Source organism: Phalaenopsis equestris, unplaced genomic scaffold (assembly GCF_001263595.1).
Source record: "Phalaenopsis equestris unplaced genomic scaffold, ASM126359v1 Scaffold000877, whole genome shotgun sequence".
NCBI classification, from domain to species: Eukaryota; Viridiplantae; Streptophyta; class Magnoliopsida; order Asparagales; family Orchidaceae; genus Phalaenopsis; species Phalaenopsis equestris.
In genome coordinates this window covers 11,505-39,099 of record NW_018165317.1, presented here as the reverse complement: position 1 = coordinate 39,099, position 27,595 = coordinate 11,505, and the positions used below count along the sequence as shown (strand labels likewise).

At 37.9% G+C, this 27,595-nt stretch overlaps 1 protein-coding gene across 2 annotated transcripts in view; it reads right to left on the bottom strand.

Annotated features, from left to right (window-relative positions):
* LOC110032043 (protein AAR2 homolog) overlaps positions 1-23,954 on the bottom strand; it is a gene marked incomplete at its 5' end in the record, with an annotated part of 72,583 nt that extends 48,629 nt beyond the window's left edge. For both annotated transcript variants that reach the window (XM_020735552.1, XM_020735551.1), the window contains 2 exon segments: positions 10,595-10,821; positions 23,825-23,954. In XM_020735552.1, coding sequence (XP_020591211.1) covers positions 10,595-10,821; positions 23,825-23,954 — 357 coding nt within the window.
* Between the last annotated feature and the right edge of the window lie 3,641 nt (positions 23,955-27,595).

Sequence of the window (27,595 nt, the reverse complement as noted above, 5' to 3'; positions counted from 1 at the left end):
AAAAGATAAAAATCCTTTAATTATTTGCATTTCCTTTAATTAAATATTTTTTCACATTTTTAATTGTATTTTATTTAAGAAATTATCACAGAAACATTGTTTAAAAATATTGTACCAAAAGGCACATCCATTTTTATTTCTTTTTCCAAGCATTTTTCTCTTTTTATTTGCATCCATGGAAACAATAGTATCCCCAATTAATACCAGAAGGAGTTGATTCCTATAATGAATTTATACATTTATTTTTCTTTTAATTCTCATTTAATTTTTTTCAATCGTAGAATTAATTTTTAAGTTTTCAACGTAAGCATATTATATGGAACCATTTTAAAATATTAAATATTTATTTAATTTGTCTATATCATCATGACCTAATCTCTGAAAACATGAATTGCAATTAAAAAAATTAAAAAATAAATTTAATATAGTTTTAGAAAAAGTAATTACTCACCATAACTTTTAGAAAGTTGTGATGTAATCTAATCCTTACTTGCCAACTCCTTTAGTTTAGCACATATAAACATAACCACGAATTTAAATTTTTTATTTAATATTTTTTAATTTCTAAAAAAAAATTTGTACACGCTCTCTCTTTATATATTCTTACGATCTTCCTTTTACTTTCACAAGATCCATAACTTTCAAAACGATTATTATATACAAATACAAGTTGGTATTAATATTAATAATTTAATCTTTTAATCTTTCAATTTTATTTTTATAAAGAATTTTATTATTGCAATCTTTTTACTTTATTTATCCTATTATAAGCTTAAGAACCTTTCTTAGAGATAAAATTAAACATTATATTTGGCAAACTACCTCGAGTGGATCTCTTTCTTGATTATTCACTTATTCTTTTTCCAAAATTACTAATTATTCATCTTAAATCAAAACGCCAAGTATTTCTTCAAATTTTTAAACATAATATAGGGACTTAATAGTTATCCAAATTAAAAAAAATACTAACATAAATTTCCCTCGAGTCCTTTTCTTTTTCATGCAAATTTCCTTGTTATTATCTTTGCTTTATTTTACTGTTCATTACATTAATTCCATTACACTTCATGTGTTAGATCTTCTTCTAAAATGGTGTTTAGTTGTTTGTGCAATTTGTTGCAATTCAATGGCTGGCCAATATTTATGTGATGGCTCGTTTCATCTTCTCAAGGGAGTCCAAGAGAGGGAGCCGAAAAGAGGGAGTCGAAGAGAGGGAGAGAAAAGGAACAGTTGAGAACACGAATGGGTATGTTCTTTCTATAAATTGTTGCCTTAGGGTTGATTGACATGCACAACAGAAAAAGAGCCTCAAAACGCGGTGGCTATCGCATGCATCTACGACAGAGAAGACGGTGATGTCGTTTACACATGCAGAAGGCTTTTGGTGCGAAGGTCGGGCGACTCTGTAGGAGAAAGCTACTACGACGGAAAGAGGAGTGGTTCCCTGGTCGATCGAAGGAAGACAAGAGGAAGGAGCTCTCATGCATATAGAAAAGAGGCGAACCTCGAGTGCAGAGGGGGGAATATGAGTTTTTCGTTCGCGTGGATTAGAACTTGACCGAGATTTAAAAGTAATTTTTAAAACTAGAGGAGGGAGATTGACCTAAGCAAGCATCTGTAAAGTAAGTTTGGGTTTCTATTATAATTTAATGTATATATATTGTATAGAAAAATAAATTTAATTAGGATCTCATAAAGTAACATGATGAAAATTAATACTTAAATAATGTAAAATTAATAATTAATTAACATAATATGAATAAATTAATTTTCATAATATGAATACCATGTTAGTTATACGCATTCAATTTTAGAAAAGTCAAAATTATAGCAAATCCAAGAACAAATAAATCTTCATCAAGATGAGTACTCATATTCTTATGCTATAGTAATATGTTGCTTCTTCTTACAGTTCTATTTATAACATTGCATACCCATGATGTAAGGTTATATTAAATTTTGTTCATATTATTGGAGTGGCGTGTATACTCAGTAGTGTTTAAATTATCATAGATATTAAATCACATAAAAGTATATTGATTGTTATACAAATGAGAATGAAAGAATCATTACTAAATAACGTTTATTATAATATTTTGCATGTGCATTATTTGCTATGATGGATTCGCCCATTTATGGCACTAGCAGGAGAACGCTAAGGTACCCGTGCACATAAATGAAAATTGAAGTACCTTAACTGGTACAATTTTTAATGGTATTTCTGTGACGGTTGTACAGATATTGAATGTTATAGATATGTTATTGATATAGTAAAACACATTGATTAGCATGAAATATCATGAGTGATTATATTCATAAATTATCAAATATTTTATACTAATTTATTAAAAGCTTAGCTAGCATGCATATTATTTTCTTTTTTTTTTTGTATTATTTTAATTTAGGAGAGTGAGTGTATATTGGTTTTGGTTAACTCACTGTAATTTAAACTAACTTTTCATGTGTAATTAATTGATTAAAAGACGAGTAATATATGAGAAATTATTCATAGAGAACACAAACACCTGCAATGAAGTTAAATTAATTATATTATTTTAACTAAACTTTTTAGTGACTTTTTTATTTGTTAAATAATACTGAATATTAAAAACTCAAATCTCACCGTCCGATCATTCATATCAATCTTGATTAATTTCAAGCCCTCGGGCTTGGTCGCGAAAGTTTATGGATTGATTTTTTTATAGGGCTATAATGAGCCATATTACATAAGGGTTCTCTTGGAAGGCTTTTCTTTTTGTTGACTGCTAAAAATTGAATAAAAAAGCGGAAAATAAATAAATTAAGTAAATTGAAACCCATAAATGCCTACATATTCCCTCTCTAACACATCAATAATTGTTCCCACACTTCTTCGCTGAAATTTTTTTATTCAAGTCGAGATGTAATAGTTGCAATGGGTGGTCGTCAAAAGCCTTAGAAGTGACTCCTTTTCTCTACTAAGAAATGAGGTTAAAACCTTTTCTTGTTAAATCAGAAAGCCAAAACAAAACTTTGGCATGGGATTTTCTCCTTGTTTGCAAAAAAGAGAATCGTCCATCTTCCTCTATCGTGACTGTAACCCTTATGATTCACTCGCGATTGGAGAGAGCGAAAAAAGCAACGGTGGGATTGTGGCTTACAAAGTCCTCTGAAACTTCTATCTTACCAATTTCACCAGTTGCTCCTTGCATAGCACCGCTCTGCCATCGTTAGACCCTCGTCGGTCCCATCGAAGTCCTCTCTGGCTTGCTCATTCAAACTGAAGCCACAAAACTACCCCACCTTTGCTTGTTTCGTCTCCCGAATGATCCTCTTGCTTTGAAGCTCTTGCCTTCACCGCCTAGAATTCTTCTCTTAACAACACCGATGAGGACCACCTCCATTGCCGATGAACATCCAACCAGCAAGCGGCATCGATCAAATGAAACAGCAATACAATCATGGATTTCATCGTCGGCCATGCAGCATCCAGTTTCGTCAATGGTGATGTCGCGCCTCCATGGTTTTGCCACCGTCGCCGACCCTCAATTTCTCCGCCAGTCTCTCAACCTGGCTCCTAGGAAAATATATCAATTTGTTATCAACAAGGAAAGACGTGGTGAATTTGAAAGTACCAAACTGAGCAATTGCAACTACCCAAAAATATATGAAAACAGAAGCACGAACTTACTAGTTACAGGTAGATTACAGAAAGGTTACAGGAGGTAAAACGCAGATATAACCCCCAATACTCTCCTGTAACATACCTGACGTGTGCAACGCTGCGTGCGTCTTATGTACGCAAATTTTTCTCCAGCTTCATTTATTAAAGAAGTTTAAATAATATATACATACATATACATACATATACATACATATATATACATATACATACATATACATACGTATATAAACATTACAGGAAGGTCACGGCGAACCCTAGTGTCTGCTTCGATCTCTCTCGTCTCTGCTTAACATTCCTCGTCGGCTTTTCACGTCTGCCGCTTTGGATTCGGCTCTCTGCGTCGCTCGGTTTATCGTGTCTCTTGCTCTCTGCGTCGCATCTCCTTCGTCGTCGCCGCTCTGCTTGAGTTGTCGCCGCTTCTGCGCTCTGCTCGACGTGATCGCAGGGGCGTCGTCTGCTTCTGCGCTGTTTCGCAGGGGCGTCATCCTTTTCTGCGTCGCTGCGATTTGGGCGGGTTGTTTCCTGCGTCTGCTGAATTTGCGGGGTTTCCGCTCTTGCTCCCTGGACTTTCTGGATTCTGACTTTGCTCTTCATTGCTTTCTTCACTATTCGTACTCCACACCTTCATTTATTGGGGATGGCTTCGAACAGATCGTATGTTGTTGCTCTTGCGGGTGTCAATGCCGCCACAGGTACACCTAAATCGTGTTTTTTCCCTCCTTCGTTTGAGTGGGAGGAGGATATCAAGAAACGTGGAAGGAAGAATGGGAAATCTGCCAACTTTTTTACAAAAGCTGAAAGTATTCAACTTGTCTCCTCTTGTCGAGTGAATTTAGTTGGGAAATTTTTGTATGGTCATCCAAAAATAGAGCTGATTCGTAAGGAATTTGAGCTTATGCATATGATTGGGGAGTGAAAAATTGGACTCTTAGATGGAATACACATTCTCATACAAATTAACAATGAAGATGATTACACGCGTTTATTTGTTAGAAGAATAATCTGGATTGATAATAGAGCAATGAAGATTCTCAAATAGTCTATGGATTTTGACCCTCAGACTGAACCTCCGATCATTCTGGTTTGGATTTGACTCTCTGATCTGAAATTTCATTATTTTACTCAAGATTACGTTATTGCCTCAGCTTATGATAAACTACTCAAAAAGGACATTCCTACTTTTAATCTTTCCCGTTCATTGGAAGTCAGAGTACTTGTTGAAAGAGACATCACTTCATCTGCTTCTTAGAAAATTTAGTTAGGCATACAACAACATGGGTATTGGCAAAATGTAGTGATCGAGTCTTTTCTTTCGTATTGTTCAAACTGTCGTATGTTCGATCACTCCAGTTCTCAATGTCACCATCTACATCCACACCTCAGACCAAAAAAGTACAGTGCTCCGCTAGAGACAGTGATTTCATCTCCTCCTGATCAACTCTAAGTTATTGACAATATTGATCATCAAAAAAATGCCCTCGAAGACGTCACTATTCTCGCAGGCAATATTATAACCATTCAGTCGTCTTTGGAACCTCCTATCGTGGGTGAGAAGAAGATTCTTTGACCCCATTTGCCCTAGAATCTATCACTGTTATTACAGGTTGCAATACTTCTACTGTTTCACTACCACCTCATCAGGTCAAGCAAGCTGTAACTATCACTCAAAATCATGTGGATCATGTTGTGTAACAGCCTACACTTGTCCAACCAACTTTGGAACAATTTATTGATCAAATGAGTCAATCATCGGATGAGGAATGGCACGTCTACACATCGAGGAGGAAGAAGAAGAATGGAGACCTACTTGAGCTCACGAATCTGATGGATGATACTTTGGTTACATCGGGCAATGGCACTCACCTTACTAATTTGTTAGCAGGCTCAATTCCAAGAACTAAAGGCAGAGGGAGGACTAAAGTGGGATGTCCCTAGCACTTTTGTGTCCTTTGGTGGCTTTTTGATTTTTTATCTTTATGTATCTTTGCTTTATTTGGGTTTTGTGTATGTTGAATTGTGTGAGTTGAGATTTCTTTTAAGCTCTCTCATACAACATTTTTGTATCTTTTTCGTTTTTAATAAATTAGCCCTTGAGTTTTTTTTTCGTTGCCTTAGCATTCTCATGTTCGACCTAGGGAAATAATTTATACCCTTTAAAAAGAGGTCCGTTCAGCCCCTGGATTCATTATATATATATATACATATACATATATATATATATATTCATATGTCTAATAATAATAGGAAAAATGACAAAGTAAAATATGAAAAATTATAATTAATGTAAATTTAATAGATAATTAAAAAAATATTTTATTTTAAAATTTTGTAATATGAATACTATGTTTGTGTTAGATTTTCACATTAGAAGAGTCGACGTCGGGGAAACACTTATTGAATTAAGCGTCGTTGAGGTCAGTACTTTTAGTTCTAAATTATGGTAATAATGTTGTAATTCTTCTAAATCACTCTCATTTGAATGTTATTATTCAAGATATCTTCTTACTGCAACTAGAATATCATTATTCTGTTTTATTATTCAATTTGATAATCTTGAAATGAATGTGAATGATTTGCATAGTTATACTTATTTATTACACATATATGTTATAAAAGAAAGATATTACATGATATTTAGAATGTAAATAAAATAATTTATAGTATGTTTGCATGTGCATGTCTGCCTATGACGGAATCATCGTTTGATGGTACTAGTGGGGGAAGACTAAGGTACACTTGCATGTATATAGAAAATAGCCTTGATATTGAAATCTTAATTGAAACAATTTTTAGACGGTACTCATGTGATGGTAGTATAAATATGAAATGATATTGTCAAGATATTGATATAGACTCTTTAAAAACACGTTAAATATTTGTAATATTTAACTGGCATGCATATTATTCTTTTTTGTTGTATTGTTGCAGTTCAGAAGTATGAGTATTCGCTGGTTTTTTTAGTTTATTATTATCTTAAACTATTTTTTCAGGTTAATTGAGCGTTTAAAGATGATAGATAGAAAGTAAGACGTTTATAGAATATGCGGGCAATCAGAAATGAGATAATTTTAATTGTATCATTTTAAATTAATTTGCAGCGACTCTTTCATCTGTTAAATTATAGATTAATATAGAAAATTTAATTCACACCGTCAGACTGTCTATACCCGTCTTGATTAATTCCAAGTCCCGAGTTGGGTCATGATAAAAGTAGCATCAGAACTCAAGATTTAGGATTAATTAATTACATATTGATAAAAAAGCCAATAGGATAATTATAAGAAAGTTTTAATAAAAATTAAAGTTAGCTCAAAGTAATAATTATTATTCATTCAGGCATGGTGATACACCCGAAATTATAAAAGAAGAAAATCTAATAGAAAACAAAGTACAGCATACTATTTATGTGAACATGAATATCCTCACCCAAATGATGGCAGTGATGACTCAGCTGGTTCAAGAGTCCAGATAGCAGCCTAGTAATATAATTGTTGTGGATAAGTACTAAAAAATATTTCAAGATCTACGTCCACCTTTGTTCAAGGGAACTGAAGACCAAATTGAAGCGGAGAACTAGCTAATGAGGATAAAAAATATACTAGATAGCATGGCTTGTCCAGATGAAAGAAGAGTATCGTTGGCGACGTTTGTGCTTGATTGAGGATCCAAAAGGTGGTGGCATGGACAACAACAGGACAGGTTAGGAGATATACCCAACACGATGATAAGTTGGGAGGAGTTCATGAACCTTTTTAAAGAGTGGTTTGTATCCGTATCCGCTCGACGATAAATGCAAAACAAATTCATCAAGTTAAGGCAATGAGAGCAGACGATCATTTACGAAGCAGAATTCATTACACTATCGAGGTATGTGCCACAGTTGATCGCTATCACAGAAGAAAAGTGCTACAAATTCCTTTCAGAATTAAAAGATTCTATCAAACAGCTGTTAGTACCTTTAAGGGTCGATGAATATTTGGTATTAATGAAACGAGCTAGAAAAGTGGAGATCGATTATCAACTCACTCAAAAGCATAAGAAGATGCACAAGAGGAAGACTGCAAAAGAACATGTAGATCACTCAGAAAGATCCAATGAGAAGAAGTCCAAGAATAATTTGAGTGGAGTTAGCAAAGATATGACTCAGGGTACTAGAGCATTTTGTGTTAAATGCAGAAGACAACATAAATGTGAAAGTTTGATGGGCTCGAACACTTGTTATTAGTGTCATCAACCTAGTCATATAGCAAGATATTGTCCATCTCTTGGCCAAAAAAACGTTGAAGATCATAAATCTGGTGGAGCTCATTCACAGAATTTTGCAGGAGGGCTGAAAAAGATAGTTTGTAGCTTCAGCTCCGACTCAAGGTCAACCAAGGCAACTTGTTCGACCTTGTATATATTCCCTTACTAATAGTGAGCTTGAAGGACCTATTCATGTTGATGGTGATGAGGTATGATTAGTTTGGCTTTTTTTAGCATGTTTTTGTGCTTCAATAACTGTGTTATGAAGTATAGTTGAGTGGTCTTGTATCGAGTTTTTACTTTTATAGTGATTACTTATCATATTAATGTATGACCCTTAATTTGATGGATAATAAATATCGACTTATTTAATGAGAGACTTAAGGCATGTTTATAAATTTTGATGACGAAATTTTTGTTAGTTGGGAAGATTCTAATGTTCGACTTCTATTACTCAAGAAAAGAAAAAATAAGTTGAAGGAGAAGAAACGGGGAAGTCGAAGGAATAGAGAAGAGGAATTGAACAGACTGAAAAGAAAATGAAGAAGCAAATGAGACGAAGTGAAGGTTTGGGCAACCGAGGTGGGGGGAATGAAAACGAAGTTTCGGGAAGCCAATAAGATGAAAGTCTATAAAACGACGTAGTTAACTTACCTGTGGAGTCGAATAGCGAAGGAGAAGAAGAGTTAGCTGACTCGCTGCGCTAAGTCGAGACGAGCCATCGATGTTATTCTTGCAAGCAGAAAGGAGGAAGCGTTGTCTCTATCCAGGGGAGGAGGAGGTTGTTTCAGTGATGAGCAGAGGAGAGGAGGAAGAAGGTGTTGCTTCGAGACGCTCTCGCATCATTGCAAACAAGAACCGAGCCGAGAGCGGATTGAGGAGGGACCGTCGTTTAAAGGAAGATTCGCGCGGGTCGAGCTCGGGGGAGATCCCCTGTGAGATTTCAAGAAGAGGTAAAGGATGGCTTCTTTTATTATAGAAGTTTAAATAATATATATATATATTCATATGTATAATAATAAAAATAGGTAGAATGACAAAGTAAAATATGAAAAATTATAATTAATGTAATTTAATAGTTAATTAAAATAATATTTTATTTTAAAGTTTTGTAATATGAATACTATGTTTATGTTAGGTTTTCACTTTAGAAGAGTCGACGTCAGAGAAAAATTTATTGAATTAAGCGTCGTTGAGGTTGGTACTTTAAGTTCTAAATTATGGTAATAATATTGTATTTCTTCTAAGTCGCTCTCATTTGAATGCCATTAGTCAAGATATCTTACTGCAACTAGAATATGATTATTCTGTTTCATTATTCAATTTGATCATCTCGAAATGAATGTGAACGATTTGCATAGTTATACATATTTATTACACATGCATGTTATAAAAGAAAGATACTAATGATATTTAGAATGTAAATGACATGATTTACAGTATACTTGCATTAGCATATCTGATTATGATAGAATCACTCATTGATGATACTATAGGGGAAATACTAAATTACACGTGCACGTATATGAAAAAGTATATTGATATTAATGCACTTAATTGACATAATTTTAGACGGTATTCATGTGACTGTTGTATAGATATGAAATGATATTACTATAGACACTTTGAATAATACGTTAAATATATATATATAAATATATATATATATATTAATTTATAAAGAAACTTAACTAGCATGCATATTATTCTTTTATCATATATTGTTGTAGTTTAGGAATATGAGTATTCACTGGCTTGTTTAGGTTATTATTATCTTAAACTAACTTTTTAGGTGAATTAAGCGATTAAAGATGAGTGATAGAGATAAAGACGTTTATAGAAAATGCAGACAACCAGTAACGAGGTAATTTTAATAGTACAGCTTTAAATTAATTTGTTGTGACTCTTTCATTTATTAAATTACAGTTTAATATAGAAAATTTAATTCACACTGTCCCACCGTCTGTACCCGCCTTAGTTAATTTCAAGCCTCAGGCCAGATCGTGATGTTCATTGAGAATAATAATATTAATCTTTTGCATTTCTTTAAATGATTCCATATCTTATGGTTTATTTTTCTTGAAGATCCATTGCCTTTTACATATATTTGAATTCCTTCACTTTCTATTAGTCATCACTAGAAGACAATAATTAGATGTGGTGGATAGTGTGCTTTCTTGCAAATTTTGCATGGTTATTTTGGTATTTATTTACAACAGATTTGTTAAATTTTGATTAAGAAAACTACAAAAAATGCATAAAATGTTATATTTGCACTTCATAGCACTAATGATGTATTACGAAACACTATTTGATGTCCTGCACCATACTAAACTAGTTTCACGCATAAACATCATCAAAATCAGGTATGGAGATTTCAGTATTTTGTTTGGCGAAAAATTGCAGTCTCGATATAGAAAGAGAAGCAAGATGAAGCGCCACAAGTGATCAGAAGATCATCATTTATTATGAGAAAGACGCCCTGCTAGCAGCAAGCTGAACTAGAAACATTCATGACAAGATAAAACTTAACATTCAAAGTCATTATATTATACAACTCCATATGAGAGTAAACTAAAATGGTGAAAATATAAAACTGAACTTTGTTCCCAAATAATGGCATAAACCTATTGCAGTTAAAATTAACGATTTTTTTAATGAAAAGACTGAGACTTTGATAATTACCTTATCAAGGTTCAAGGCAGTAAGCTCTTCACCAGTGATATTCTTCTGCTTAACAATTTTGGGAATAGTTATGTAAAAGCATCTTCGCTTCACAGTTTTTTCTGGAAGACACACTGAAAAACTGCTTTTGTTTACTTGTGCCGACAACCACTTATCCATCTCCGCTTTCTGCTCTTGGTCAAATAAAACAGATTCATGTGCTATACTAATTTCTGCCCCAACAGGTTCTGTGAATAAAATAAATATAATTATACTATATAAAAATGTACAAATTTTAGATGTTAGTATCTACTTCCAAAAGATATGATAGGTTGCACTTGAAAAGAAAATTATAAGAAATATTCTTAATAACTGGTTGAAAATGTAGCAGACATCAAGTTCAGCATATGGATCAATCCGTGTGCAGGTAAGACGATCGCTAACCAAAAGTTTAGCTTTCACCAAGCCCAATCCAGCCAGCCTGTTAGATATTAGCACTATGCATTGTGAAACCATATGAGAAAATCGGTGGTTTGTGCAGGCCTTGACTTGCCATCAAGCTGAAAAGTTTAGATCAAGTGTTTACTCATATCGACTGTATAGCAGAATATCGCCTGACCAACTTCAAGTTGAAGGGCCAGATAACGTATCAAGGCAAGTTAATGAATTCCCTAGCCTAATTGTCCTGTTGAGCTGACGAATTGACGAAATAAATACCCGAGCACCAACGGCCAAGACAAGTCTAGTACTAGTTGTTGAGTACAAGTTTAGTACCCACTGTCGAGTATCAGTTACCAGTTCACCTAAAGCAATCAACCCACAAGCATGAAGCTTGGTCAAGATAGCTCACCCATTCACTAAGGAGAACAGATTTGCCTCATTATCCAAGAGATTGGCTCAATCGAGAAGAACAAGTTGCTCTAAAGCCAAACTGCTCATCGTCAGATGACCTGAGAAGCTGAGTAGACAAATAAGTATGTGACCCTAAGAACGTTACGGAGAACATACGTCAAAATATAACACTCAAAGATAATATCAATTATAACATCAAAGTTACAAAAAAAACAAGGATAAATCAAAGATCTTTAGGGATTTGTGTATAATGAGTATTTATTTTACATACGAGTAAAACCTTGGTAAATAGAGAAACATAATGAAACAAAAGATCGATCCCTGAGGATATAACTGTGCCACAAACTATTTTTCTCTTCAAAAACTAGCCCAGGCACCGTTCTTCCCGCATTATCGCGATCCCGTTGATATTTCCATTTTACTTTTTTTACTTTTTTTCATATTCCCTTTTTTTTAATTATCCATTTTTTATTCTTACCTATTTCCTTAGTTTCTAATTAGGTATGTGTTATGAGATGACTTATATATGTTGCATTACGGTTTCGAATTTTCAGTTTTTGTTGAATTATCTGAAATTCAGAAACTTCTCTTAAAATTTTGCTCTCCGGAGTGTTGCAATCTCTTCCTTCAGCAAGTGGTGTGTTTGTAGCTTGTCTAGGAACTGGTGGGGAATCCCCCTCGACACCAATACCTCCCTGATTCGCTGTCTGTCTGTTGATTTTTCCGCTCGATAGCCATTAAACATGTTTACGGCTGCTGGTTACAATAGAATATCACAACTTCATCACCCTGGTTCGTTATCGTTGTCCTGATGCCCGAACCTCACCAAACGGCCGTTGGGTCGTTGTTTTCAGTCTGGCCCCCAACTGTTGTTTACAGCCGGAAAACGGTGCATTTCTGCATCTTGTTCGCTTTCCCATCGCCATTCACATCAGTTTTCAGCCGCCCTCCAACCTCCACACTCATGTAAACAATCCTACCACTTTTCCAACACTTTTTGCGCTTTTTCACACCATTGAAAAACTCTAAAACGTTGTCATTTGGTATCATAGTTAACCAGAGCCAGGATGAATCTTGGTTGGTAGAACGATACACAATGACGCTAAGGAGAAACACTCAACAAGGTGCTTAGAAAATTGTCATAGAGGACATGCAGTAGAAAATCCCTCAATTGCAACAGAAGCTCATTGATTTTTCAATACGACGGCATGGGAAAGTCATACAACAACAAAGGTGACCACTCATTTGAAAAAGATGATGAAAATCCTCATCACAAAATTTCAAGAGATGAAGAGCAAATACCTTGTCGGTTCCGCATTGAATATAGGAGGAGAGAATTCAATTTTGGAGTCAAGGTAGACCTACCGGATTTTGACGGCCGCATGGGCACAAAAGAGTTTGATGAATGGCTCCAGACAAGGGAATGAGTCTTCAAATACAAGGATGTCCCACTTGACAGAAAGTTAAAACTGATCGCCATCAAGTTGGCAACGAGGACGTCTCTGAGGTGAAAAAACTTGAAAAGCCAATGCCAGTGTAGGGGAAAAAAAACTTACTACCTGGTTCAAGATGGGAGATGCAGCACAAATATCCATCAACACATTACGAGCAAGATGTGTTCTTGAAACTTCATCACTTACAACAGAAAGATCTTTCAGTAGAAGAATACACCATAGAGTTCGAGCAGCTCATGTTGAAGTGTAAACAAATGGTAATACTGGGTTAACCCCAAATGACAACAAAAATGCAATTTTTATTACTGAAATCAAATAGAAATTACAACTAAAGACATTCGAAACTAGGAAATAGCAAAAGACAAAACACAAACCCAACTAGGGCTTAGGTTGAGGGTCGTGGAGCTACATTATACAAAGAAATAGAAAGTATGAAGGGTGTGATGGGATGGTCAGAAGACAACAACGGAAGGCAATGGTTAGTAGTCGGATGGATGGATGGTGGGCGGCGGCAAGTGTATGATGAGATGGTTGTAGCAAGGAGATGGTTAACAGGGTGTTGAAAGGGTCGAGGAGGTTCATGGCAGCAAGGAAGATGGTTGGAAGGAATGGCAACAAGATGGGAGGTGGCTGGGTGGTAGGCGGCTGCGGGAAAACAGCAAAGGGGCTGCTTTTCGAGTGAATGTAGCAAAGATAGTGATGGAGGCAGCGAAGGGAGGGCTCTAGGATGGAGGGAACGATAGAGAAACACCACCTAATGATAAATTACAGACGGAGCAACTTCTTTACTTTGGATACAACCCAAGGAGAGAAAATTGAAGACGTCGACTGTTGTCCCGACAGAAAACAAATCAAAAACTGACCTAAACACATCAAATAACATATATATAATAGTAGGATAACTAAAGTGGGAGCCCACCCCTATCGGACGCAAGCACTAGGCCCAAACAAGGGTCGGTCGATCCTTTCTATCTCCCTACTAAACTAACCCAGCTTCATGTCCTTCCAGTGTTGAGTTCAAGCAACAAGGACATCCACGTCAGTATCCCCGGATTGGGCGAGCTTCAACCTCATCTGTCGAAATGAAGCGGCTATCTCCTCGGTTCGACCTCATCCATCGAAATGAAGTTTTTATCTTCTCATAGTATAGAGTTAGCTCATACACATTTAGATCCCCAGGTTTGGAGGGTCTTCGACTAAGTTAATATGAGCACTTGGATCTCACAGTCAGTCGCCCTATCCCCTATACCTCCTAAGTGAATTTCCACACTCGCGAGCACACATCCATATCAATCTAACCATATGAGAATACACTGTTGAAATTAACTGGGACTTCATTCCAAGTGAGCTTTGTAGAGTCTTCCAAAGCTAGCCCTAAGTAGGTTCATTCCTATTTAACGTGGGAACAGATTGTCTCTCTAACAGCGGCGGCCATGGCAGCAAGTTATCTTTCATAAAATCCTAAAATGCTTTCAATAGTGATTGTCTCGTGTCTGGAATTGACGCCTTTGTCCGGCTATCCTCTATCATCACCAAAATCAATCCAACTCGCACTTCTCCGCTTGCAAGAATGTATGTAACATCGAACTCCACAAAGGATAATAGAGAGAAATGATTTTCATCATTGGTGAATGAGTAGGTGTTCATGTACCCGTCACAGTGGCGGCCAAGATATTTCCAATAGGATGAGGCATGCATCCATGAGCACCACATCCACAACACCTGATCATGCAGTTGATTCCCAATCGAAAACTCCACGAGACACTTTTTGGCTAACAATGACCTTCTTCGACCACGTTAGGTAATATGGCTGAGAATGTCCATGAGTCGTGAGGCTCCACTCGTCCACCATCTGTGTAGAAACCACATTCTTGTTACTATATTGATTTGCTACCTCCATTGATGATGAGACTGCATATTTTTCCCTTCACATTGCAATGGGTGTAGCATATGTTACAGCGAAGCCACTGTTGCACCCTCATAGTCTCAGTCTGGAAGACCCATCAGACCACAAGCATCTCACTCTCATGCAGTGGAAGATGGAGCTCCTCACCCTTTTCTTCAATTGACTCCTCTTCATTCACTTCCTTCACTGTACCCTACTCGGTGAATGACACAACTCGACTTGTCGGGCAACTAGAAGCAATGTGTCCAAAACTATGAAATCTGAAACATTTCCTAACTGTGACCATAGTAAGTGTTTTGTTCTTGTCATGTTTCTTCTCACTCTGAGTGTCTCTATCCTACTCTTGACCAGTTTGCTCTACTCCCTGAGGTGTGCTCCTGAGTCTCCAACTGTGACTAGTGGTGGTTGTCAGCTCTGCTTTTGTTGTCTCTCCACTTTAAGCACTAAGCTCTGCTTGACCACATTGCTGATAGCGGGCTTCAAACCTCCCAAGAAGTTAGTTATGATGAGATCATTTGTCGCCTTTGGCTCACACTTCAACATACATTGCATAAATTTTGTTTCGTTCTCCTCTACTGATAGCTCCTTCTGTTGCATGTAATGGAGCTTCAAGAAAATATCTTGTCGGTAATGTCGAGGTAGGTAGTGTTAATGCATTAACTTTATATTTTTTCCCACGAAGTGATTATGTCAGGTCCTTCTATCTCTCTCTCCCACTCTAGGTTCTCCCACCACAAAGAAGTATTCTTCCGCATGATGGCTGAAAGCTTGTTGACCTCATTTTGAAGTCATTACTCTTTTCCTTAGGATCCTAGGATCTAGCACTAGGGATTCCTATTGACCATCTTAGAAAACTAGTATGGGACCCACCCTTGTTTAGAAATTCCAGATATTTCCTATTTTCCTATGACGTCTAGCATTAATGGTCTCAAAACCATCGTCTTATGGACGAGCGGTTAAAGGCTATTGTGTGGAGACTAAAGGAGAAGTTCCCAATAGAATTTCGAGTCATAGGAAAATCTCGTCAGCACTTTATCATCACACACACTCACCAGATGCACGAAATTCACTAAGTTGCACTAAATCGGACTTAAATTGAGCCTAAAGGATGGGTGAAAGTGTGAACTTCTCCGAACGACCTCCGACGACAAAACAGATTGAGTCGACGCGTCCGTGACACCAATTTTAGTAGAAAAAGACACCCATATTGCCTAGAACTTAGAGCAATCACCGTGGGCAGTACGACGAGGAACTTCAAGATGGATTATCAACATCAAGGCACATTCACACCAATCACTTTCCTTAGTTTAAATAACAACTCATAGGAGTTTGAGGTGGTTTGCCTAGCGCAATGTAAACCCTCACATATCATTTTTAGGCTTTTGCACAACCCTGGTTAAGAAATTATAAATCCTAACACTTTAGGATTTCGAGGTTACCGTACGGTACGGTGTAAATCCTCCTATCTTTTTAGGTTATTTGCACGATCAGATATCGTGCGAACATAAGTCCTAAATTTTAAATAAATTGTAAGATTAAACATTAAATAACATCATTTCAAAGACATAAAGCCAAACAATAGGATAGTTGGGAGGTCAACGGGGTTCTCCCCAGATCTGTGATATCCCCTACTTTTCATTCCTTTGGATTTCTTAAAATAACTGTTCCTATTTGAGTCCATCACATTTGATTTTCTCATGTCCCATCGTGGAAGCCTAAACTTTAAAATTTGAAAAGTAAAACCGCTTATCTTAATCGAGAGTTTTCTTAAGTGACTCTGATCATTTAAGATGTAATTAACTATAGGGGTTTACCGCTATAAAGAACTTGGAATTCAGGTAAAATAAACTCTATCTAATCCTTATATTAGATAGGGGAACTTGTCGGTCTCATATAAAAATATTTCACAGACCAAACGGATGTCACAAATTCTTTAGTTTAGGTGATTATGTTTCTACTACAAGTGATATGTTTATTCTTCGGGATAAGTATATTACTTGTGGTATCACGCTCAGTCATCCAAACTTTCCAAAAATGTGAGACTCGTTTGGTCTCACCTATTTTAAAATCAAAATGTTACTTTTCAAAAATCAAAAAGATCATATTTATATGTAAATTACTTTCATATCTTATAAAATTATATATTCTTTTTCAAAAATCATAAAATCACAAAATCTCTCTTTTTAAATTAAAATGGCCGACAAAGCTTCACTCTTCTGTCATCGAGCACCTCTTTATATTCAAAGATCCGCTCAACACTCTGCATCCACTACAAGGAATCTTTTAGATTTATTCTCCCCTTAAAAGTTTGGTAAGTTAACATTCATTCACAGCTCTTTGTATCCTTTAATAGGCACGTCGTCTCAGTGTCTTCTAGCAGGCACTCCATCTCTATATCCTCTAACTGTCATCTCATCCATGTATCCTCCATCAGGTGCCTCATCTTTGTATCTTCCAATAGGCACTTTAGCTCTAGGCCACTGATATTGTACCCCCAATCATTGTGTTCTATCTTCATCTCCACTAAAATCATCCCTACAAAAGGAATTCAGATATTTTTCTTGCTCTCCTTCACGGATTTCATTATTACACTCGACGGTGATCCCGACATGGTTTCTTTCCCCAATGGCATCGACCAAATGTAACATTTGGTGGAGTAGTCGTTGTATCCCATCGATGGTAGATTCGTTATCAGATTCTGACAATTGTCTCCATGGGAGCGTTGTCAGGGTTTTGGGTTTAGGTAGGTGGAAGGACGTGTGAGTTGAGGGAAAAAAGATTAAGGGGGTGATATTATGATAGGACTAGGATTAGTCTAGCTTTGATACCAAATGATATCGGAGTTAACCCCAAATGACAATAGAAAGGCAACTTTTATTATCAAAATAAAATAGAGTATACAACCAAAGACATTTGAAACCAGAAAATAGTAAAAGACACAACACAAACCCAACTAGGGCTTCAGACTAGGGAGGTGGTGCTACGGTTTACCGAGAAATAGCAATTATGGAGGGTTGGATGGTCAAAAGGCAAGGTCGTGTTTGGTTGTTGGATGGCTGGAAGTTGGGCGGAACCAAGTGTATGGTGAGGTGGTTGCAGCAAGGAGGTGGCTGGCAGGGTGTTGGAAAGGTCGGGGAGGTTCACGCCAGTGAGGAGGCTTGAAGGGGTAGCAGCAAGGTGAGAGGTGGTTGGAATGAATGATAGCAAGATGGGAAGTGATTGGGTAGTAGGCGGCTGCAGGAAAATTGCAAAGGAGTTGTTTTTTGGGTAGCTGCAGCAAACACAACTACAGCGGCAGCGGAGGGAGCATTGGCAGATGAAAGGAACGGCAGATAAGCACCACCTATAAACGAGTTATAGTCGGAGCACCTTCTCGCTGTTAGATACAGCCCTAAGAAAGATAATTGGAGATGTTGTCGATTGCACCAATAGAAAACATATCAAAATATGACCTAGAAACAACAAATAACATGTAATAAATATTAGGGTAACTAAGGGGGACTCCACTCCTATTGAGTGGCAAGCTTGTTGACATCAATTTTTGATGTCATGTACAAGGTATGTCTATTTAAACAACACAGGATTGTGTCCAGCTTCCCACCATCCAATACATCCAATCGGACCTCATAATACACGCCCCGAGTACGAAATCATGACTGACTTGACCCTACCCGGGAAAGTTCGCCATCAGGCGGTGTTAGCCCTGACTTCGGGTGTGTTTTATGTCTGTTCTAATGTTGAGAGACCCAGCTCCATCGATACGGAGTCTTTTGAGGCCAAGGGTAGTGGCCAAGATCTCCCGCGCACATTTTGGGAAAATTCAAGTTCAAACTGATTTCACCTCCCCCCCCTTTCCCCCCCCCCCCCCCCCACCCTCCGTGAGGGTCCAAGGATGCTCCGTCAACACCAAAAACCCAGTTGAAAACCCCTAAAATGTTCATTTCTGAGTTATCAGGTTGCATTATAGCAGAATGCAACTTTCTTTGGCTTCCGAATTGACGGGAAGTCCCAGGCACCTTGGCACCCAAAACTGTATTCCGGACAACTTTCCCGAGCCCTGGAAAAGTAGGCGCCAGTAAGCTGGCGCCTAGGTGCCAATCCTGGGTGTTTATGTGCTCAAAATGCCTCAAAAATTGCATTTTCCCGAGCAGTGGGAAAGTACGCGCTTGTCCGGTTTTTGTACTGAAATTTTTGAATTTTTGAGTCGTAGCACTTCCCCTCGTGAAGCCGAAATTTGAGATCCTGTTGGGCATGAAAATATTAGGCTGGTGGGGGCTTGGAACTTGAGCTAGGCTAGACCCATAACCAAAAAAAGCTTTTTCTTTTTGGGTAGACCTCCTGATTTTCTAAAGAAAAAAGAAGGTTGGTGCTTAGGGAAAGGAAGAAAAAATTGGAGTTTCTTTGGAAGAGAACTTCTTGAAGCAAGGTTTTGAGGAAGTTTCTTCATCTTCCTCAAGGAGAAAGGCCAAAGAGGTGGATCTTCCAACTTCCTTTTCATCTTCTTCCGCCCTCCTTTTCTCCGGGGAACTCCCTTACTCCGGCGAACTCTTTTCTCTCTGAAGAACTCCAGTGAACTCGAAGTTCTATCCTACGACAAGGAGAGCCTCATCCTTCTTAGGAGAAGGAGAAACTCCGGCGAGCCTTACCACCTCTCCCGTGAGGAGAGCTTCTCCATGAGTTGTAGAAGGCTTCCGGTGACTGCATTGTTCTCTTCGACGAGGAGAGCTTCATCTTTACATCGAGGAAGGATTTCGGCCATTATCCCTCCTATTTGAGGAGAGCTTCGTCTTTGCAACCGAAGACATCATCAAAAATCGTAGGTGATATTCTTGCTCCCTTTCATATTCCTTTCCTTAGTTGGCCTTAGGTTTGTGGTAGAGAATGATTAAGGCTGACATGTTGTTTTCCTAGAGAAAGTCGCTAGGATAAGATTCTGTCGTGGACAAATCTCCTATGATTTCGAGTGATCTCCTTTGCAGAAGCCTTATCCCTAACCCTAAACAGTCGAATTCTACATTTCCCCTGATTTTCGCGGTTCCAACTCTCCGTGGAGGGGTTAGAACACTTTCGATTTTGTAGAATGGAAAAAAGCTTTGAAGTTAGTCCATTTTATAAAGTTTATGAAGAGTCGTAAATGGAAAAGGCTTTGTAGCTCATCCATTCTAAGATTCGTTGAGAATTTTCTTCGAGAAATCAGAAGACAATTTTCCACACACTTCGTCGAAGCCGGAGGCGGCTATGCCGCATATTCATGCATAGAAACCTAAGTACCTATGTGAGGGAACTAGGAGGAATAAAGCTCGTAATCGAACACGAATGTTTACATATGATTGTATGTTTGATCGCTATTTCACGTAGCACGTTGCATGAATTACTTGGGTCCGACAGGCCGCCCCGACCTGGTCAACCGACCATTTTGGTTCGATCGGACGCCACGGGCAGGTCGACCAACCACTTAAGTCTGACTGGTCGCCTGACCCGGTTGACCAATCACTTAGGTCGCCCCGCCCAGTTCGACCGACCACTTAGGCCCGTCTAGTAGCCTTGGCCCAATAGAACGATCAATTTGGTCCAGTTGGCCGCCCCAACCCAAACATACCCCGTTGATTATGACATTCGGTTGACTACCTCGATCAAGCCAATAGATAAGTAGCAACTTCGCTTGTATATTAGCGTGTTTTCCATGTGCGCTTGCATCATTTGCATTCCTAATATGATGTGTTTAAATTTCATACTTGTATGTGCATGAAAATTAAACTTTTTGAATGTTATGCTATATAATAAACTCGTTTGGATCCAACAACGACCATGTTTAAGTAATCTATCATGAATACATATTATTTTCATCATTTGAAGGCTAGAGAAAATTCTAAAAAAGCTAAATTAAAAAAAATATATCGATGCTTTTAAGACTTGTTGTGGCCACAAAGGCTAGGCTGCCTTAGCCAACAAACAAAAATATTGCAAGAAAGCAGTAAGGACAAGATGAAAAACTCACCTCCATTGAAGAGACTCTGTAGTGAAGTGCAATAGCGTGAAAAGGAGGAAAGGAGAGAAGTTCCTCAACCATTAACTTTTAGATACAAGTCTATTTATAAGGTTAAGAAAGTCTCTAGAAAAGAAATAAAGGCAAAAAGTATAGGGAAAGTGTTGGGCAAGTGTTGAAGAGACCCTACAGTGACATAGGGGAAGTTGAGTCATTCGGTTGTTCCCGTGTTGAGTGGGAGCGGGTGGCGGTGGAAGTAGGGAGTAGTGTCAATGAGTGTGGGTTGGTATTTGGTGTGTCGTGACGTGAGTTGGAGGAAGGTTCTTGGTAGGGAAAGGATTCATCACTGAAGATAATATGTAGAGATATAAGCATTCTTCCGCTCACGGAGTCAGGACATTTATAACCTTTTATATTGTTGAGGCAGCCTAGAAAGACATGTTGAGCAGAGCCTTGAGCTAGTTTGTTACGGTATGAGGGAGGAAAATAAAAAAACATGTGCATCTATATGCTCAGAGATGTTTGTAATCTAGTGGTTTGTTATAGAGGAGTTGGTATGGGGATTGGAGAAGGGTGTTTGGTGAAGGCATGGTTGGTGAGGTACACTGTGGTGTTGATTGTATCAGGTCAGAATTGAAGTGGTAAGTTGGATGGGGCTTTCAGTGCTCTGGTGGTTTCAAGTAAGTGGCCATGTTTTCGTTCAGCGATGTCATTTTGTTCTGGGATACAGGTAGATGAGAACTGGTGAATGATGTCGTGGGTGGTTAGGAAGGTGTCAAATGGATGGTTTAGGTATTCGCCTCCGCCATCAAACCTTAAGCATTTTATGGATGTGTTAAAGAATTTCTGATTTGTGAATTATGAGAGTTACCCAAGATTATCTTGTAGCATCATCCACAAAGATAACATAGAATTAGAAACCTTGATTAGAGACATATGGGGAGGGTCCTCATACATCAGTATGGATAAGTTCTAACGATTGTACATATGGTTTTTGTAGGGGAAGAAAGGTAGCCTATGTAGCTTAGTCGTAGTACACGAACTACAAAATGAAGTGAACTTTAAAATACATAGATAGAGGTGTTGTTTAAATATAGAATTAAGAACGTCTTTATGTGGATGACTAAATCGATGATTCCAAAAATCGGTGAAAGTCGATATGGAGAGCATGGCTTGCTTTAGGATGGGTATGGGATAGAATCCATCACAACATGGACCTTGGAGAAGTGTTTGCCATGTGGTATGATCTTGAATTTGATAACCGGATGCGCCAGATATAATGATGCACTTATTGTCGAATGCAAGTTGTGAGATAGAGATGAGGCCGTGAGTGATTTGGGGAGTGTGAAAATTTTGAGAGGAGAAGCTTACGTGATGGTGTTGGAAGTAAGCCTTGGCCGGAGTTTTGAATGGGTACAGCAGTACCGTTACCGACGAAGACTTGCTCATGACCATGGTAAGGTTCAGAATGATGGAGGGCATTGAAGTCGGTGGTTAGATGATTTGAAGCCCCGATGTCAAGATGTCAGTCCTGATTTTTACTAGAGGAAGCGAAGAGTGTTTTATATTGAGCTGGCTTGTTAGGTTGGTAATTAATGTTTAGGTGATGCCAACAATCAGACGCAAGATGACCACTTTTGTAGCAAATTTAGCATGTGCTTGGAGTGGGAGGTTGCTGTTTTTGTTGTTGGTCAGTCGAATTTTTGGATGAGTTAATGTTCCTTCCCCGCCCACGTTAGGAGTTGCAGCCTCGTCCGCATTGAGAGCCATATGAAAATCTGGTTGTGGTAGATTAGTGGGACTATCGTTGGAGATGTATACCTCTTCGCTTTGAAGAAGTGAATATTGATCCTCAAGACTTATGGGGGTGAGAGAGGTCCGAATCGCAGTTTTGAACGCCTAATATGCTGGTGGCAGTCCTTTGAGAGTGTAGAGTATGATGTTCTCTGTGTCTGTTATTGATCCGAATGCAGAAATGTTGTCTACCATAATTTTAATTTGTGTTAAGTATTGTGCCATGATCTGGTTCTCCATCGACACATTGTGGAGCTCGTTTTTGAGCTGTATAACTTTTGATCTATTTGTAGCTTGTAGGCATTTTCCCAATGTAATCCAGCTTTCTCAACAGCTGTCAAGATTGATTATATATAGTAGTTTAGTGTTTGATACCTTAGATAGAAGGGCTACTTCCAGGTTTTGGTCTATTAGCATCCATGTGCTATGAGCTCGGTTGAATGTAGATATTCTGGCATCATTTGTTATGTATGGAACCATCGATGAATTAAGTGAGGCCATTAGCCCTAATGATTTACAGGAACTAAGATCGGCATTAAGAATAGTTGTCCATTGAAAGAGGGGCGTTGACTACGTTCTTGATGTCGGAGACGAGAAACTTGAGTGAGGGAGGAATTGGTTATTCTTCAATATTGAGAGATGCAAAGCCCTCATTGAAAGTAGAAGAGGACTGTTCCATAAGTGCAGTGAGGCAAGGGGCACTCATCCCACGCGAGAAAAAAGTAAGGAGAAGAGGACAAACTCACCTCTGTTGAAGATACCCTGCAGTGAAGTGCAGTAGCGTGAAAAGGAGGAATGCAGAGAAGCTTAAGCTAGAATAGTATATTCCCTCAACCATTAACTTCTAGGTACAAGTCTATTTCAAAAGCAAAGAGAAGTCTCTCGAAAAGACATAAAAAAAACAATATAAAAGTATTGGTAACCTAAAATCAGTTAAGATATTCTGTGCTTGTCCTTTTCCAGGTAATGGAGATCATGCAATAAGATATATCACATACAAGCTCACTTAAAAGCCACATTCAGGCTGACTTCCCCAATTCATGGTGAAATCCATGTTTTGGCAATTGTGAAATTAAACACAAACAGAATCCAAGAGTTGCAACAGGAATCTACAAAGACATTCTAAATTATTGGCTCCAGCAGCCTAGGGACACAAAAAAAATGTTGACCTTAAAAGACTCCAGCAATAGAAAATAACTTGAATTCTTGCAAGCTTCAAGACATAATATTAAAAGTATTTTCTGCTATAAGAAGCATACCAATTCGTGAAATTGTACTCTCTGAAATGTAACAAGAAAGTTGTTTCCAATTTCCAAAATGATCCAAAGGATATGGTCCAAGGTGTTGGTCAAATTCCATCCGTCTCACCATTTCACAGTACCTGCTTTCCTGTTACAAAGTCCCAATAATCATGCCCCTTTCAACAGAGAAAAGAAATAACAACTTTTTAGAGGATATGAAAGCAATTTTCCAATAACTTCTAGATGCCATCGTTCACATGAAGTAAGCATATTGAAATACTTTTAGCAATGATATTGTAAGTTATGCAATGCTACAGAACCAAATTATGGTTGAAAAAATATAATGGAGCAATTCAACTAGTTCATATTTTCAGGCATCAACAATGCTAGTCAGATTCTACAAAAATATTTTGTTAAATAAATCTTAAAAAGAAATCTTCCAATTGGGCTAAATACAAGTCCATTTTCAATATAATTTATGCTCGAATCAATCTCAGAAGTTTCCTGGTGCATTGTTTTTAGCCAAATAAAGTGACATATTTCATTATAACATTAGAAAATCATTCAGACAACTTATAGATTGAGCACTGATTAGTAGCAAGTGCTTCATGCTTAAGAAGTTCCCCATTTGTAGTCCTAAAGGTTTTCTTGGATTCTGAAACAATCGACTAAATTTGAAAGGCATTTTGAATTCTTTAAAATGTTTCAACTAGTTTCTAGTCGCCAACACATCATAAATTGAATTTCTAACGTGACCTCATTTCAAAACTATAAACAATGGCAAGCTAAAACATAAATATTCATTGATTCACACATATCAAATGAAAGTCAGGAAAACAATTTTAACTACTCAGCGTAAAAGGTGATCCAAAATCAAGAGAGGGATCAATAGGGTTACATCATTGATATTGGGTGGAAAATTTAGAGTTTTTGCTTTTTAAAAAACCAAGAATCGATTTAATGAAGATCTTTAGTTGCTATTATAGTACAGAATTAGGGATTATCTAATTGGCCCAGCATGTTAAGTCATCACAAAGGAGGATAAGTTATAAACTAATATGAAAGAAACGAGCATCAACAGAACTTGGTGCAAACAAAATATTTTATTTCATCAGTACAAAAAAACACAACTCAAATACATAAAAGATGAACAACTACTATTCGAGAGTTAGGCGGTCCCTCCCAAACCATAACCCTAAGATTCAAGACAACAATCAGGCAACCCAACCCTAAAAACATTAAGCCCTGTTTATATCCCACAATAAAAACTAACAATCGACCAAAATTTCCCTTTAAATCTTGCGTCTAACATTAGTCTTCAAATTATTTAGCGAGCTCGACATTAACTCAGTTAAGCACGAGGCAAACGACACCATAAGCGCCGATCTAACATGACTCCCCTCACAAAAAGACACAGTCCTCAAAAGAGAAAAGAGCAACTTGTCATTGTGTCAAATTGTATGACTCTCACGTGGTATTATAATATGGCCTTCCTTTCCATTTAACCATAGTAACCCTCATAAGTTTGAAATGTAGTATTGTGCACATCCATAGGCCACATCCAAATCTTATGGTAACTTCAGGTCAATCTTGGAGAATAACGTAGCCCCAGATAACTCACCCATTAGCTCATCAATCATCGAGATAGAAAATTTGTCAGGTATTATCTCCTTATTTGCTGCCTGATAGTCCATACAAAAATACCATCTCATCTTTCTTCACTAACAAGACTAGGCCAGAGAAGGGGTTCACAATAGTTTGTATGATCCTAGCCTCCCACTCGATCTAGTCCTTCTGTACCTGGGGGTATTGATATTGGCGTAAAATGATGGGAGAAACACCCAGTCTCAAGGTTATTGCATGTCTGGGTTCCCTATGAGGCGGCAATCCACGTGTCAACTTGAAAACATTTACAAATTGTTGTAGCTGTTGTTAGATGGGTGTCGGAATCTTTGTCAATTTTGTATCAATCGTCTTTTCCATTTTATGCGACTCAATCAAGAATCTCAACCCTGAGTCCTGCATTACCCTAACCATGGTCTTCAGTGTCAACAAGGTCTTACACATATTAGGGTCACTGCAAAGCACCACCATCTTGTCTTCCTCGTAATAATCAATTGTCAAGAGTTTCTAATTAATCGTAGTTTCTCCTAAGTATTGCAACCATTTTATACTCAATATCACATAAGTGCTCCCTAAATCCAAGGGAATAAAATCCTCCACCTAAATACCTTGTAGTGTTTTAATCACCCCTTTACAAACTTCTCTGCTATTCTCCATCAGTCTCGTCTCCATCATGATTCCAAAACTTCATATGTCAACCATCTCAAGCCCAAATTACTTCACTAAAGCAGAGATGAAATTCTGTGCAGTCCTATAATCTACAAACACCACTACGTCGTACTCCTTGATTTGTCCCCGAAGTTTCATAGTATGGCTCAGTGTTAACACCACCATCGAGTTCAATCACAATTTTGTCAAATCTAAGTAAGGGTTTTCCTCCTCCACTGCAACCTCCTCTGTTTTTTCATCCCCTGCTCCTTGGCACACACTATGAGAACTTGTAGATCCAATCCGTCCAACAATTTCGTAAGGCAAACTTGTAGTCACACCGAACATATAACCACTTGGCTCGCTTCTTTTGAATCAGTCTCTATAAGCCATTAAAATAATGCCCCTCGTCGTGGCATATTATTCTTGTACTGTAGAGCCTTCTTCTGGAATCCAACGGTTTAAGTTTTTGGTATCGTCGTGGTAGGTTTCGGTATGACACTCCACTTTTGTTGTTCTATTAGCCCATTTCATTGTATCTTCAACCAACTGTGCTAGTTTCATAGTATCCCCCCAATACCCACGGTAACAATAGATGAACCACTGCTCGAATTTCCATCCTCAACCCTTTCATGAAGTTTCCTTTCAACACTTCTTCTGATGGCCCTCTCAAATGGTCGGAAATAACATTTCAAGTTTCTCACTAGAATCAATGATGAACCCTTCTTGGACCAATGCAAAAAAATACTCGTATAAACCCCTTTCCCGTTTGGATTTGAAACGTTCTAAAAACTGGTTTTTGAATTCTTCCAATGTTCTAATTGGCTAACATTCTCTCCATTGACACCACACTAGAACCTTCCCTTCCAAACATAGAGTCGTCGCCTCCAATTTTTCTTCTTTGTCTATCCATTAACAGCAAAATATATCTCCACAAGATAAACCCAGCAATAGTCATCATCTCTTTCAAAGATCAGCATCTTCAGCTTTGTTAAGCTCGTCTCTCCCCAATTTTCTCGATCAAAGCTCCTTCCATCTATGAAGCAAGGTTGGGTTCCCTTGCCCCATATTGATTTCCCTTCTTTCATAAGTTTGACTCATCACATAATCAGCTCGCATGTCCCCATGGGCTCATGAATCGCCTTCCGATCAAAAGACTGCAGCAACAAAAAGCACTGGTGTAGTTGGACAGCTCTCCGCTGGCGACCCACCCATCATGGCTCTCTATTCCAGGCCAAAACCTTCTAATCGATCTACTCCAACACTAAATTACATGTAGTCTCCTTCCACCTGTTGCCACTTGTTCCAAATCTACATATGTAGTGCAATTCCCTCCAAATGTTGCATCTTGAATCCGCTCCTGAATCCTTCGCTCTATCCCGCGTGCTTTTATTCGTTCCAACAGTCTGGATGTCGTGTATTCCTTCTACGTTTTGCCACTTTAGTTCGCTCCCGATTCCTTCATTGAATCCTGCGACTCCATATCCGCATAAGGCAGCAACGCCGCTCTAATGTCGC